Source organism: Ostrinia furnacalis, unplaced genomic scaffold (assembly GCF_004193835.3).
Source record: "Ostrinia furnacalis isolate ACB-3 unplaced genomic scaffold, ASM419383v2 OfSCF6522, whole genome shotgun sequence".
Taxonomy (NCBI): Eukaryota; Metazoa; Arthropoda; class Insecta; order Lepidoptera; family Crambidae; genus Ostrinia; species Ostrinia furnacalis.
In genome coordinates, this window is record NW_021136761.1 from 354,979 (window position 1) to 371,495 (window position 16,517).

The following is a 16,517-nucleotide window of genomic DNA, read 5'->3' on the forward strand; positions in this document are numbered from 1 at the left end:
GCAAACTAATTATAATTTTTCATAATATTTAAAGGCAATAAACAATGTCACTTCTTAGTAGAGATTCTGTATGGCATGACTAATGAATGAATATTTTCTTGGAAATATGTAGTCACTCATCCAAGAAAATAAAACAGTAGTTAACTGAACTATAAAAACAAAATAAACAAAACTGTGTCACCTTATAAAACAGTTTTCTAAAAATACATTGTACCATTGTACAGTACCTTCTTCAAAGTAGCTAGACAATAAAGCAACATTGCCTTTGAAACGGACATTTATGCCTATCAGTCAACAAATCACATTAATAATGCAATGCAGTTCCAACCGAGCCATCATTACATAATTGCAGTATAATGGCTTTTCAGGGAATTGTGAAGGTTTAATCTAACATAATTATATGCATGCAAATTATAAACCTACCTAGCGTAACCAACCACCATGACGTGGTCTATTTTTATTAATCAATATAATATAGTTTGTTTAACTATCCTATTTGTCCAAAAATGAGATGGTCATTAAGGAAAGTGCTTTTTTTTATTGTAAGCTCATTTATGTTTACAAAAAAGTCTTTGTATGCCAGTAATCAGAGCACAAATACATTTTTTTTAAAGTTTCATAAATTATAATAAATTACTTTATCAATATAGTCACTTTTTGACATCTTTCAGACATTTTAAAAGCATGTTAACTTCAAAATTACCTTGATAGTAGTCTGATTCACGTGCTCCAAAAGGTTGAGGCAGGTAGGGTGGGCATAAGACTTGCACTGTTGGCAGCAGATCAAGGCTTCCACGGCCCCTAGCCCATTCCTCAGGTCCGTCCCCAGGCACTCGGAACAAACCGGCACACCAACTTGGACTGGTGGACTTTCCTTTGGCTGAAACAATTTTGAACAGCTTTTAAGTATGTTATGAACTTTCTGAAGCCCCAGCATTTTACCATTTCTGAAAACATTTTATTACTTTATATGAAATTGTATGCTGTAGATATTTTATTATTTTATATGATACAAATAAGTATACAGTTTTAGTAGTTAAATGGGGTTTCTATATCTTATTTATTTTTGTAATGTTTGAAATAGAATTTACCAAAACCACATTTTTATAAAAACAAATAATGCATGCAATGATGACAAGACCAAACAATATGTCTGTACAGTTAAGACCCGTGTCTTACTATTTTAGTTGAAATGGAACATGAAAGTTTAAAATCTTATATTATGTCAATAATACATACAGCTTACAACAATTCATAATAATTTTGATTACAAATAGGTAGGTATAACAAAGTTAAGGTTCTGAAAAACCGCAATCAACTGTTTTTATATTATAGGCATTTATTTTTATGGCATCATTAGGGATGAGAAAAGTTTACTATAATATTGTTAATAATTATTACTGAACTATGTAAGTATTTAACTTTTTCAGCTATTCTAGCTGTAAGAAAACTTAAATTACTGTATGTAAGGATCTAAGACATACTTAAATCATAACACTATAAAAAATATTTAGTTGAAAAAGATAATAATATGGAAATTATCATTGCATCATTATTATCATCTAAAATAGCAGTGAAATAATATGCAAATAATCTTAAAATAAGCATCTGTCTATGTTAAACAAACTCATAGTAATGAATTAAGAATTAAAGGCAACAACAATCATGTGAATCCTAGAGCAATGTAGAATAGGTCATTGACCTTGACAATGAACTTCTGACAACTGAGTTGAAATGTTGAGAATTTATTTAGAATTTTATTGTGAGAATGCAATACACACATTTGGCTTGTGTTTGAAAATGGGTTAGCTGTACAAAATGTTAATGTTGCCAGCATTGTTATTTGTTGTTGTTAACAAACTAATTACATTGTTCAAGACATGTGAATGGAAGGTGTAACTTTATTAACATACCTCTTCAACAACTTCTTCTGGTGCTTGTTGTTGTTGTTTAGATTTTTTTATACTACTTCGCTCGGTAGACTTATCAGTGGGCTTATACGCTCCCGCCTGATGAGTAAGCAGACCCCTAGCCACTGCTCTCTTCGCTGCCGACCTTAAAATGTTTTTGATGTCAACCTCAGGGGGCACTGACACTTGGTACGCTTGCCGCAAATGTCTCTCAATGGATTTCAGCGTAGAACCCTCCCGTTCACACAACTCCCGCACTGCTTTGGCCACTGCCCGCGAAAGGTCCGTGTCTGCCGACACCCGCAATGTCTTGCTCTGGAAACCTCCAGGGTCCTTGTACGAGCTCTGCCCTTTATTATACACTTTCAACACGACACCCTCGCGCACTGCGCTTTCCAAACGCTCCGTAACAACGTCCTCATGATAGTTATGGTGCTGCCTAATTGCATGACATATTCTCTCCACACTGGGCCTCTGTTTTTGCGCCCGAATTTTGTGAATCGCGTCCAATATCCATCGCTTCCACTCTTCTTTGCCGACGTCGTCTGGCTCGCTCATTTTTGTCAACGATTATTTTGTGCAGCCGTCAGAGTAACGGTACGGTATCAGACTTGTGTCAACACCCATCATATTTTGGCGCCTCGAGCGAAATCCCATTGTATGGAATGGAACCTCGCCGAAAGCGACCGGAACGCTCGGCTCCGCGGCCGACGCCGGCTTACAGCACATCCGCGAGGCGCTCGCTGGCTGATGACACATCGGGCCCCACGAGCGGGTTTTGGCGGAGCGGGCATCCTATGGCGGCCATCTTGTGGCGATCTAAATTTTACGTACAACAAAACACGCGACGTAAATAAACGATAAATCTGTAACACTTCACTGAAATAATCTAAAACACTGACTTTTATCACTTTTTGTCTTGACAAATTATAAAAATTATTTACAAAGAAAATTAAAACAAGAGTAAAATATGACTGTTCTTTCCGGTTTTTTTTTCCACAATGCTTCTTCCCCAAACAAACAACACATTCACGATAAGTCAACACGATTTGGCCTTTTACTAAAACTATGGCTTCATGGTGCTCATACAAATTTCTTTTTACTAGATAATGCAAAAAATTACATGAAAACATTCACAAAACACCAACAAAAGGCTCTTCAAAATGGCTATCAATCACATTGCCTTGTTGAAAAAATGTATTTGATATCCTGTCGCACAGTGTGTTATGGGACTGTATAAACGGACATTCTCATTGATTTGATGAAACGTATAGAGCTCAGTTATACAAACATGATAGTAAAACTCCCGTTTGAAAATTCCAAGTAGTTTTCGCGGTATAAAAATTCAAAGTTACCTATTTTTTTACTTCAAAATTATGCAAAAATATTCTCACTCGTTAACTAGTAACATTTAATTCAGAATTGTTATAATACTTCATAGAGCTCTTAAAACTACACGTAATAAGCATATTAAGTGCTTCGTAAACGTATTCAGTTAATTAGGAAAAATGATTTTAATGATTTTTGGTTTTATTTTTTTTCTTAATTATACCTTAATATATGCAAACATTTTTAATTGCAAGATATAGTCTGATATTTAATCTAATTGTATAAAAAAAATCAGCCTTAAACTCCGTGATATATTTGAGGAAAATCAAATTGAAAATATGCGAAATATAGAATTGTAAATTTCCCATCACTTTTTAATAGCAATATTTCTTTTGGATGTTTAAATATCATCAGCTCGATTGTACCAAATTATTGTATTGACATTCGATTTACATAGGTTTCAAATCGATGAGATAATTATTAAAGGTTGGCTAAATTCGACTTCCTAGATTTGTTTACATACTTTTTTAGTTAGTAACTTACATACAACTTAAGTTAATATAAGAGTGTAAAAAAATAAAAAAGACTCGACTTGAGAACCTCCTCCTTTTTTTGAAGTAGGTTAAAAACAATGTGAATGTGACTTTTTAGAACCTTCAACACTATGCACATAACAGGCGGGATTTGAAACTTTTTAGACATGAATTATTCTTTCCAAAATTGTCGACCCTAGACGCGTAAAAATTTTATTAAGACGTTTTATGTTTTTTCTCAAATATATCACGGAGTTTAAAGCTGATTTTATTAATACAATTAGATTAAATATCAGACTATATCTTGCAATTAAAAATGTTTGCATATATTAAGGTGTAATTGAGAAAAAAAATAAAAACAAAAATCACTAAAATCATTTTTCCTAATTAACTGAATGCGTTCACGAAGCACTTAATACGCTTATTACGTGTAGTTTTAAGAGCTCTATGAAGTATTATAACAATTCTGAATTAAATGTTATTAGTTAACGAGTGAGAATATTTTTGCATAATTTTGAAGTAAAAAAATAGGTAACTTTGAAATTTTATACCGCGAAAACTACGTGGAATTTTCAAACGGGAGTTTTACTATCATGTTTGTATAACTGAGCTCTATACGTTTCATCAAATCAATGAGAATGTCCGATTATACAGTCCCATAACACACTGTGTGTCGGTCACAAAACAGTATTGCCATTTTAATTAAACAATAACAAATTCATTTCCATTTATTACCGTTTTGTCTATGGTTTGATTATGAGAAGGAGAAGGTAAATCGGCATTGAACATGCATTGAATGATTGAAAAGTCGGTATAACAACCAAAGTGATAGTATATTTTTTGCAGACTTATGCAAATAATTTTGACATAATGAAAAATATAATTAAGATCACTGAAAGTTATGAAATATTACACGGGTTTTTATCAAGTTATTAGTGCTCTACTTACACATACTTATCAGAATCGTAACGTAATGGCCTCGCGGTTCGCCTCCAACCAAGCACACGAACATGACGATCGTTACGATTTCGTTCGATAAGTGTGCGTTTGTTGCAGTAGGTTCTAAAATCTAACTTCATAAAGTCCGCAATAATTTCTGCTGAGTGAGACTAATCGCAATTTCTTGTGTACACTCTGCTTAATGGCAAAACAGTCATTTCCAGATATGACAGTTGTCAGTTGATAAAAAAAATCGAAAATAGCGCGATCAGCGGTTTACGAAAAAGTAAAATTTTGGAAAGTTTTTCAATTTCAGTCAATTTTCAGTATTTTGAGTTTTTTAAACTGTAACAAGGTGGTGTCCCAAAAGATTTTGTTGTGCATAAGTGGCGATAGTTCACACTGATAACGTTCAAGAAGTTACATGAAATTTGACACCCTACACAACTTGCAGCAAAGTTTCTTTCGATATACCGTCAAATTAACTAATAAATAATAATGAGGTAAGTTGGTTGAACCTCATCTAAATATCATAAAGTATGTAACGTAATCTTTCTATGAAAATAATTAAGTTTCTAAACGGCGCGCGTCACTTCTAAAGTTCTTAATATTGTTGTACATAGGAGTTCTTCCTTACTTGAACTATACTTTTACCAAGGAAAATAACTTAATACTTACTATTCAATTACAATATTTTAAAATTTATTTTCTACTGTGTAACAATAAAAGGAAAAAAATGTGAAAATCATGTTTATTCCATAACAAATAAGTACAATTAATTTATTTTATACAACTTTCTTACAGGTCTTCAAGAAAACGTAGTAGGACAAAACAGTTGAAGCATTTGCAGCCCAAATGTGTGGTGTGTGAAAGAAAGGCATGCATTGATGATGCACCTAAGATTATATGTAGGATAATAAACTCAGACTATACAAGGATAACAAGAAGTATTACAAAAAGAATAAAGGACATGAACAATTTTATTATTATTGAGATATATCGATGTATGCCACTATTAGGCAATGAGGAGCAGTTGTGGCCAGACTGGAATATACATATAGTACACTATGCTGTAGTTTTTGTTAACAAATCTTAAGGAGTCCACACACCAAAGACCACTGACCCGCCTGACATGTGTTGGCTGCTATATTTTCTCCTCTCTAATTATGTTAATATTGAAAACATCAAGTCACCGACTGTGGCTTTGGCGTGTGGAGTATTCTAGCAGGTTCTAGTAATTAAGTAAATTTATAGATTTAATGTTGACTGTAAAACCAGTTCCTATGACATTTTTGTTAACATTTTTGAATTTAAAAAATTTATATGTTGTTATAAAGATTTACATTATACTGAACTGAGATTAGATTTAAGAAGTGACTATTAATCTTGTGTAAGTTGAAATACAAATGTTTTTAATTCTTTATTCATTTACAATAGGCATGAGGACACCACTACACAAGTGTATCAGCCTATCAGGTGTCATCATCCCTTTTCCATTAACTGTTAGTTAACAGCATTATAAAAATCAACTGGTGACATAATAGCATGCACAAATGATATTGTAAGTAAGTACTTGTACCGGAGTAAGCGATTGTAAAAGTTGCTCTTATGTCTCCAGCTGATCTTTATAATATGCACATATTGACTATTTTTACTATGAATAAGCAACCAGTGCCTATTAAAAGTATTACTAATGTATAGTAATAAATGATTATAATTTGTATGTGCAGCTTGTTTTATTCATTCTATAAATTAACCCTATATTCGATGCATATTTATGTACACAGCACACTAACATTTACATACTAATATTTGCACCAATCAAAATCTATTTAACTTTATTTTATTCGAACTGATTACATTACAGGCAAATCTATGTCTTATTTCAGATCTATTTATAATACTATTGATTTCATCTAATATTCTATGACAACGTTTTGCTAAAATTGCGGACAGTACAACCGTTTCGAGCTAACTGCGCCGTCTGTACCAGCGGCGATGTGACGTCACGGCCGCCGGGTACGCAGTTACCTCGACCGTGTTGTACGTCCTTCCACAAAGTACACACATAATTCTATAAAAGATTAATTATTTATTTATTACTATGCCTTATTAACAATTCATCAAAATTTAACATTACTTACACAAAATGTTCAACAATTACGCCAAGTTTCCAAGCTCGGCAATTAAAATGAAGAGCTTGATATTGTAGATATTTTTTACATTAGTATCATGAATCAATTAAGTGGTTAATTAATTATAACATCAAACAAATTATTTTTATAATGAGTTTCAATTACATCAATGGTAAATAAGTGTTTTTGGTGTAATTACATCGACGAATGAGGTATGAACCACTGTAGATTAATGATAACAATATTGTTGTGTGCGTGTTTTAATCTTCAGGGCAGATTATTCAATCGTCAAATAACTTTCTGGGACAACGTGTGACAGAATCAACGCATTAGTTTATTTACATCAGGAATAGTTCACACTTATGTAGATATTCGAGTTATTAGCCGAGTTTTAAAGTTAGTAGTGCGCGCAATCAATGCACACTCCAGCGATATCTGTGTGCTCATTTCGAGTTGAAGAGCAACGAATCAACGTTAATAGTCAGTTAATTGAAATGTAACCATACCTTCAACAATCATTTACAAAAATAGATTTGACGATTGAGAAATGAGTCCCAAATTATTATGTACTTACATGGTTACTGTTTTCGAACCTCACACCACACAAAGTTCACTCCACTTTGAAGAAACTCGACTTAAAAATTGGTCTGGTTTGGCTAAAATTTATTTGGGAATTTATAGCATTTACGGTACAAAAGGTAGACTGATAAGAGAAAAAGTTAGTCGGGACCAGAGACGAATCTAGTAAGGTTTAAAGTCTGGAACAAACATCTAAATATGTAACAACAAGTAAACTGTGTCAAGAGGACGAATCAGTCTGTTTTAACAATGAAGAAATTATAATCCCTGGTCTAACAGTCGAGTTTCTTTCATTCGAATTATACTAACAAAAACTGATATGTCGTCTAGACAACTTTCCTAAACACAGCGCAAATATTCACTGTTGCCTTAGCTGATCGTCTGTCCACCAAAGTTAGCTGTCCGCGAAACAGCTTTGACCACTGAACGTGCAGCCCGAGTGTTGGATAATATGAGTAGCACTGTATATCCCGCACTTTACAGCAGTCTTGTACGAAGCCCCGAGCACCATTTGAGCTAGGAATCCTCCTGTAAACGCGTCACCTGCCCCATTGGTGTCTACAATCTGTTCCCTGGCCAATACACTGACAGGGATGAGGGAGATCTCTCCGTTTTCGACCAGGATGACCGGGTCGCAGCCTTGCGTGATGACTACGACACGTTTGCGGGACTCGTTGACCTTCGGCATGGCGGCTATCCTGAGCGCGACTTGTTGCAAATCCGTGGAGGTGATGTTGAAAGCTTTCGCGAATGCTTCTGCCTCCTGGAAAGGTTGAATTGGAAATTGACATTGGAAGGTGAATTCTATTATTAGACTCGGCTACATTTCCTGGCTCCTAACTTATTATAGCGACAAGATGATATACATGTTAATGAAAATAAAAACGTTCTTTACAATCTATAGAGTTTCTCATAGTAAGTAATGTCCTATCATACTGCTGCTATCAAATTCTGTTACCAAAACTACAAGTACTACAACATCTGCCGATTGAACTCGATTGCCACTTCGCTATCCTAAAACATGTCGTCCCTGCGTTTGAGCACTCCCAGTGTGAGAAAGCACCTTCGGTCTGATTATCATCAAATGAAATGCAGGCCAAGAGTTTCCCCGTTGTAAATTGTAGTTATGATGTTATAGTGATGGGGCAGCAAGGTTCTGGTTCTTCTGGAGGGAGGCCACATACCGGGAAATGCAGCGTGGGATGTCCACCCACATGGTACGACCTCATAGAGGAAGGCGTCAGATGCAGGCCGCTACCAACCGGGAGACATGGAAATCATTGGAGGCCTATGTTCAGCAGTGGACGTCCTGTGGCTGAAATGACGATGATGACTTACCGATTCGTTCCCGAACAGCACGTCGACATACGGCAGCAGCTTCTCAAGTGGTTCCTTGAAGAACTGCGAGACGAAGGGCGCGCTGAGGTTCATGACGAAAGAGTGCCGGCGGTTGTGCGCGTGTGACGCTAGTTGCATGATCGCCTCGGGCGACACTGCTACGAAGAAACCCTGCAAGTGAACAAGTTAGTCCATAAAGAATAGGTAAATCAGTCAGGCAGGTGAGTAAGGAGTGACAACAATGTATTTTAGTTACTAAAAAATCTTGCGTCTGAGAGTCGCCTCTCGATCTAAATATTTTTCAAGTTATTTTAAAAATGTAATTTAGAACCTATTTCTTTATAACTCATCAGGGTATTGAAAGAATTTAGTCCACGCTCTTCTCTTACTAAACCCAGCGCGATTTAGAAAAGGCTAAGTAGTCGTGCGAGCATCAGCGGGCAACCAAACTCTTAGGCCCGGAGAACTGTCGGGCCTGCGGTGAACTTGTGCGACTAGCAAGTTATTAGGGTTTGTAGCAGAGTACGTACCGCTACCTACTAGCCCAAGCCATCTAATTTGCTGTACAAAATAGATCCACTCACAGAAGCGTAGAAGAACTTCGCCGCCTCTATGCTCTTCTTGCACTCTTCCTTAGCTAAGTGGTCGGCGGTGAACTTCTGTGCAGCCGCCAGGTTGGCGCACAGGGACCGATGGGTGCCTGTCACCAGCACAGCACAGGTGCCTGTAGGGGCTTCGGATGTCACCTGGTAGTGCACCGTCACGCCCTCTGCGCTGGAGGAAATAATGGAGGATTGTTGTGAGCGTGATAAAAGTAAAATTATTGGTGCACACTAACATCTGCCTTGTTTGCTTGCTGCTGTGCCCTAACTGGGTCCATATCAATGTGTAAATGCCTGAATTATAAAACTTCATGTGAATGCGCTAATAATGTGGTAAAGAAATAAATGATTTCAGCAGGTAGTACATACATCTTTGCCCAATACAGAGAAGTATTTTGAATCAGATTATGTGGCAATCTGGGCTGGCTAAGCCGCTTAGACTATTATAAGGTACGGCTTCAATACAGCGACAAAGTAATCTGAAGCTTCAAATGCCAGGACAACATATTAAACAAACTGAAACAGTTTTACATAAAGGTTTTCCTTATACCTAAGTAGGCATATTTTTACTTTCAAACAGAAGCGGTGCTAATGAGCTTATCGCCGCGAGGTCACAGCGTTTAAGATAAAGATAAACCGAACAAAATGTACATTCTTACCACTATTACATACTTCACTTTGCTCGAAGTATCATACATTTCTAGAGGACTAGCTTTTGCCTACGGCTTTGCCCATGTATATTGTAGGTAGCCTCTTCAAGCCACACGAAAATAGCTAATCAATTGTTACGCAGTCGTATGAGTAGACCATTTGGGTAGTGATGGGTAGTACAAAATAATAACGTATATTATTAAGCGTACTTATTAGGTACTAATTTATAGCCTAGCCTTCGATGCGGATAGAAATCTATAACGAAAAATTTCATCAAAATCCATGAAGTAGTTTTTGCGTGAAACAGTACATGGACGTTGGCAACATCCATCCATACATCCTCATTCCTCACACACTTTGGTTTGAGTTTATGATAATAGTAAAGTATAAATAGATAAATAAATGTAAGTGTGACTTGTAAGATCAAATGTTATCACGCGGGATCAGACGCCCTGTCATTTTATCTCGAGACGTTATCAGTATCAGCTCAGCAGAGCAAAGTTTGGGAGTTACATCACTGTTGACACAGTTGCTGGTTACATTTGCAGTTTCCAGACGAATGCGCATTTTTCTGCATAAAAAACTCATTTATTTATGCAAGTAGGCTTTTAAAAAGCACTTTTATACGTCCAAGTGAAGCTCGCTTCCACCTTCGGCCTGATCATCACTTACCATCAGGTGAGATACAGGCCAAGAGCTTCCTCGTTATGGATAAAAAAAAAGTAGTAACCCTACCACCGCTTCAAGACAATAAATGGGCCAGTGGTGAGAAGAAGTAGCGCAAGAAATTCAGTCACTAATGCAGCAAAATTATCTGATATGTACTTGCATTGTTGAACAGGGCATTTTATACAGGGTAAACGTGTCATCGATCTGGTGAATTTCGCGGTAGGTGCCTGGATGCGGGCAGCGCAGGACCAGTCGTTGTGGAAGTCCTTGGGGGAGGCCTTTGTCCAGCAGTGGACGTCATTTGGCTGAAACGAACGAACTAAACGTGTCTCTATGGCTCAGCGGTTAGTCGTTAGGGAAAGGTTGTGGGTTTGAGACGGAAATGTGGCAAACGAGTTTGTCATGTTTTTCATGTGAAAAGTAAATATTTTATCATTATTATGGCAGAGCCTTTCAGGCGAGGAATATACTGATCGAATCTCGTGTCCCTAATGCGATTAGGAGGTCGCGTACCGGAAAACGCAGCGTGGGACGTCCACCCACAAGGTGGACCGACGACATCATAAAGGTAGCAGGAAAGCGCTGGACGCAGACCGCTACCAACCGGGTAACATGGAAAGCATTGGGGGAGGCCTATGTTCAGCAGTGGACGTCCTATGGCTGAGATGATGATGATGATGAATGCGATTAGACTAGACTCAACCAGATGCTCAAAGCATAGTTTTCATAATTTCAATACACACATAGGCTACTACATGGTGTTAGCGGAAATTACGTGACTTAGTAAAAACTTGATGGGCACTTTAAACGATAAATAAAAAAACTTATACAGTAATATAATCATACTTTAACACTTGGATATAAGACCTAATTTCCTCTACCCACTTGCATGCCCGTCTCTTCAACAATTTTTATCTGACATGATATTGATTGATCTGTTTCTAATACTCGATAAACCAAATCTAACGGCAGAAGATACGGGACGATTTGCACCTCGTACGATCGTTATCACTTATCAGGCATTCAGGGTTGATGACTTGCCCGATTTATGTTAATAACGAATATTATCTGATAATTACGTGATTATTACACATGTTTACTATGAGTGATTAGGTAAACAACGTTGGGGCGTGTTGTAGGGAAAAGGTTACAAGAAATACAGCGCTCAGTCCACAATCTGTCGCAAATCTCAATTCAAATTTTTGCTTTTTGTTACTTGCTTATTATAATAATGTGAATAAGAGCGTGTGATCGCTTGTTTTTAAACGGTTTTATTTATTTTGCAAGTAAGGTGTTCTTCAGTATTTTATCGTTTAATACGTTTGTAAGCTAATCTTTATTGCTTCACATTTATTTTGAAATGGTAATGAAAATGATATAGCTCGCTAGGATTACTGACTAACTGAGGGGGGTCTGCAATTTCTAGTCGCTCGCAAACGAGGAAAACTATAATCTATGCGTACCTATTATCTCATTAGCTACCACAACCTATCTGATGTATGAGGAAATGTTTGATCGTATAAATACAAAGCATTCCAGCAAACAAAATAAATACTATCGATCTTGATTGACCTTAGATAATTAGGTATTTAATGTGACTATAAGTATTTCGATCGATCTCAATGAAACACATACACCAAAAACATACTCGTACAAATGGGGGTGAATTGGGTTCGTTCGTTCGTTTCAGCCGAATGACGTCTACTGCTGGACAAAGGCCTCCCCCAAGGTTTTCCACAATGAACGGTCCTGCGCTGCCCGCATCCCGGCTCTTCCCGAGACCTTCACCAAATCGTCGGTCCACCTAGTAGGAAGCCTGCCCACGCTACGTATACCCGTGGTCGCCACGGGTATTGGGTACCGGTAGAGATTCTCTATCTCTGTATTTCCTATATTTTTATCATAGATGCTACCGTGCCGATATGCGAATCGAATCATGTGTTTTCATACAACAGTTATCTTTCTCTCATGCAAAGTTTTCCTTGGCGAAACCGAATCTAATTATAACGATACGCGAAATTATCTTTTGTTTGCCATTTACATTGTTCCATTTGCGATTAGTCGCGACAATTATTTCTCTATTGACCAACACTGACATACATTGCGTTTGATACGCCATTCACGTCCAATTGTCCAGTCACTCATACTTGATATACATTACATCATATTATCAAGTTTGAATGATAAACACATTTATTTGTATGTACACAAATATTTTAGACTGTATGTAATGTTAACTATCCAATTAGTAACTTTATGTTTGCTGGACTACAGCTTATTTTTGACTGTTTTGTCAAATATCGATATCGTTTTATTGAATAGAGTCAAAAGACTGTCGCAATAAATAAATATCTTTCTAATCAATGTGATGCTTGGAGAACCTAAATAAATAAATAAAATACCTAAACTATTAGTAAAAAAACATAACGCTCCTGGCGCAGTCGGGTAAAAAGTAAAACAACTTACACGGCCCTTTCCTTCAATATCTTGGCATAGTCGTCGTTCCCCACGCATCCGAAGTACGTGCATATGTGTGGCTTTTTGAGGATCCACTGTGCGACACGAAGCGAGTTCTGCACGCTGCCCCCGGCTATGAACTCCGCTTTGTACCTGTAAAACAAAATGTACTATTAGAAGTACGTAAGTGGTGAAGAGCAGGACACAGTTCATATGTTAGTTTGTGTCCCAACCTGTATTGTTTCAAAACCACAATGCACTCAAATGGGTCTTATTACATAATTATTTACATTAGATATAATAAGTGTCATTTACAATATTGCGGCTGGGAGCATTTATTAAATTACAACCACAAATCATCCCACGATGTAGGTTTAAACACCCAAGGTATAATATAGGGTGGTGAACTGGTGAGTCTTACGAGATAACTTATCAATTAATGCTGTGAGCAAACTGTTGAAACCTCTTTCACGATGGAAGCAACATCGAAATCAAGAAAATTTTGGATCGTGCTGCCGCGTTGGGTTTCGGCTAGACTCGACTTTTTTCGCGCGTTCAATAGCTCTTTATTTCTTAACCAATTTAGTCATTCTTCATTTATTTATTGACAAAGATCTACCAACAACACATCATGAGAAATGATAAGATGTTTTCGTGTCGGTATACATGAGAACGAGAGACCTAGCCGTGTGGTGACGGCAGAGTAGAATACATTTGTCACCAACCCCTACTCTTCCCGCGGGTGTCGTAAGAGGCGACTTAGGGACTACACATCAAACAGAGAATGGGCAGCAGCGCTCTCTGAAAAACATCAATCTTTTAAACTGCGATCTCCAACCCGCCTGCCAAGCGTGGAGATTATGGCAAAACCCTCCACTATAGTGGAGGAGGCTCATAGTCCAGCAGTGGACTGTAAAGGGCTGTTGATGATTGATGATACATGAGACCGTAACACACACGCCAACAATACGATACTATGTACTTCTGTTCAAAGATTTGGGTCTATGTCTATGCATGAGGAACATACAACCCGGTCGAGCTAATTTCATACCTGACGGCCGTGACGTCACATCGACCCTCTGGTACGGACGCGGGGAGAACGCAAAAGGTGTGCGGGTAAGTGGGAGGGAGAGTCGCATTCCAGCGAGGTACGCAGTTAGCTCAATCGGCATGTACTTGACAAACGAACAGCAGACAGAATCGTCAACTTGATAACGTAATAGATTTTTATCCTTTTCCGATGTTAATTCCATAGTAAAGTTGTCGCTTCGCGTACGATGTAATTTCACGTCTAAAGCCCGGTCCGTGAGCACGTAGAATTTTGTCCAATGACCCCTAACTACCCATCCTTATCGCTTGCGCGTAATTAGGTATATTGCTGTCGCGACTGTGCGACTGGCACCCGCAGTGAGTGTGCGAGCGCGATAGCAACATAATTACGCGCGAGCGATAAGGATGGGTAGCTTGGGGTCATTGGACAAAATTCTACGTGCTCACGGACCAGACTATAGATATAAAAAATAACACCCATAAAAAATTATTAGTTACATTTCAAACTGCTAACTTACTACATTCACAAACTTTAAAAATATTATAATGTACAAATGAAATGCATGCCGTATGTATGTAAAGTATATCACTTGAAAGCATATCATGGTCTATTAATATCCCGTCATACAATCCCAATAATGTTTAATTGAAGACTTGTGTCCCAGTTTATCAGTCGATTATTTAACCTATTGATTGATCTATCTTCTACAGAGGACATAGTAACATAACAATTTGTTACTAAAACGATTCACGATATTCGTATTTTTAGATTTACTTTTTGAACTTAGTGAAAGAAATTGCGCGTATTTAAAAGCGTAAGGTAAGCGCGTGTTTACCTCAAAGATATCTTTCTTTATCATCTTAGTAATCAAGAAATAAACATTAAATTAATATGATGATCAGTCAATTGCAATTCTGTAATTCAGTCAAGAAAAAATGATGTAATGATGTTTTTATCATCATTACTTCAAATAATAAACTTGATAATACAGGTCCACTTAAACAATTCATCAGCTACATAAATAATCTACATAGAGCACTATTTCATGCATTGGAAAATCCAAATATGTACATATAAATGTGAGACAGGAAAAGATTGATCTAATAGTTGAGTTTTGCACTAGGAATAGGTCACTTTCACATTCATCATTCAATGTTCATTAGGTAAAAATGATTTAAATATTTTATAAACATACAAAATACGAGACGTAAAATATTGAAATAATGAAAAAAATATTTAGTTAGATTCATGTCCTAATTTCTAAAAAATTTTTTGTTCTTGTCGAAGTAATTTAAAAAGTTAGTAGGTACATACAAACAAATTGGAAAACCATAATAATTTAAACATTACTTGGCTGGCTGGCCGGCAATGCCAGAAAGTACGCTGTAATGGAAAATGTTAGAAATTAAATTCCCATATTTTTTTGCTAAATAATACAAAACTAACAGTGTGGTATAGCAAAATTAAGCACTAAAATGAGAGTTAAAAGCTTATACATACTTTTCCATAAGTTCTCTATACAAGGGCATGTGCTTCTCTTCAGCCATGATAGCATCGTCCGGCTGCAGACCATACTTCTTGAGCAGTTCATCATCCACTATGGCCGAGATATCCAGCAAGGGATTACCAATGCCTACCAAAGCACCCTCCTTAAGGCAGACGCAACTGAGAAACAAAAATAAATTACAAATACATTGAGTAACAATAACTAATTGTTAGAGATGGATTTCACTGCAAGCTCAGACCACAAAATAAGTTTGCAAATTTTAATTTATTATTGTCCCTATAAGCGGATTTTTTATGATTGTGGTAATTCAATAATTTGTGAGGATAATCGGCTGGTATAGAGATAATACTGGAAGATAGCTAACATTATTACAAAAGCCACAATTCCATAAAAACATTTCTTTCAAACTAAGAAACATGTAACAAAGAATGTTTTAGCTTACAATTAAATACTGAGGCTTACTGGCACAAAACTGTAGAAACTAAAAATAAGCAGCTCGCACTAATATGGAAATTAATTCCTCTTGAGAAAGGAAGTCGCTAATGCTAGAAAATTAGCTCACCTGGGTTTATCCATTATGTAATATTTTTATGGGCAACTCAAGACGCCTCAACAGTCACCGTTAGCACTAATGTATTATTTTACGTTCAAGTTATTTTATTCCTTATCGTGCGTCTTATCACCGCATGTATTTGTTGATTTATAAATTGAAAAACGTGCTCCCAAGACCGAACCGCGACCGAAGAACGCGAAATGTCATAATGACACATGTCATCAAACGCGTGTCATTATTTTTCTTTTTAGGGCTTTTACACAC

General features: G+C 36.8%; 1 protein-coding gene and 1 long non-coding RNA gene across 2 annotated transcripts; one reads left to right on the forward strand and one right to left on the reverse strand.

The window, feature by feature from the left end:
- Positions 1-4,956: 4,956 nt before the first annotated feature.
- Positions 4,957-5,614, forward strand: LOC114362466 (uncharacterized). The gene is made up of 2 exons (XR_003656677.1): positions 4,957-5,214; positions 5,516-5,614. It is a non-coding gene; the product is annotated as an uncharacterized LOC114362466 (long non-coding RNA).
- Positions 5,448-16,458, reverse strand: Adk2 (Adenosine kinase 2). The gene is made up of 6 exons (XM_028317896.1): positions 16,263-16,458; positions 15,694-15,858; positions 13,152-13,295; positions 9,348-9,537; positions 8,764-8,934; positions 5,448-8,188 (listed from the first exon to the last, which is right to left on the reverse strand). The coding sequence occupies exons 1-6, from the start codon at positions 16,274-16,276 to the stop codon at positions 7,820-7,822; spliced, it is 1,053 nt and encodes a 350-aa protein (XP_028173697.1). The 5' UTR covers positions 16,277-16,458; the 3' UTR covers positions 5,448-7,819.
- Positions 16,459-16,517: the final 59 nt, after the last annotated feature.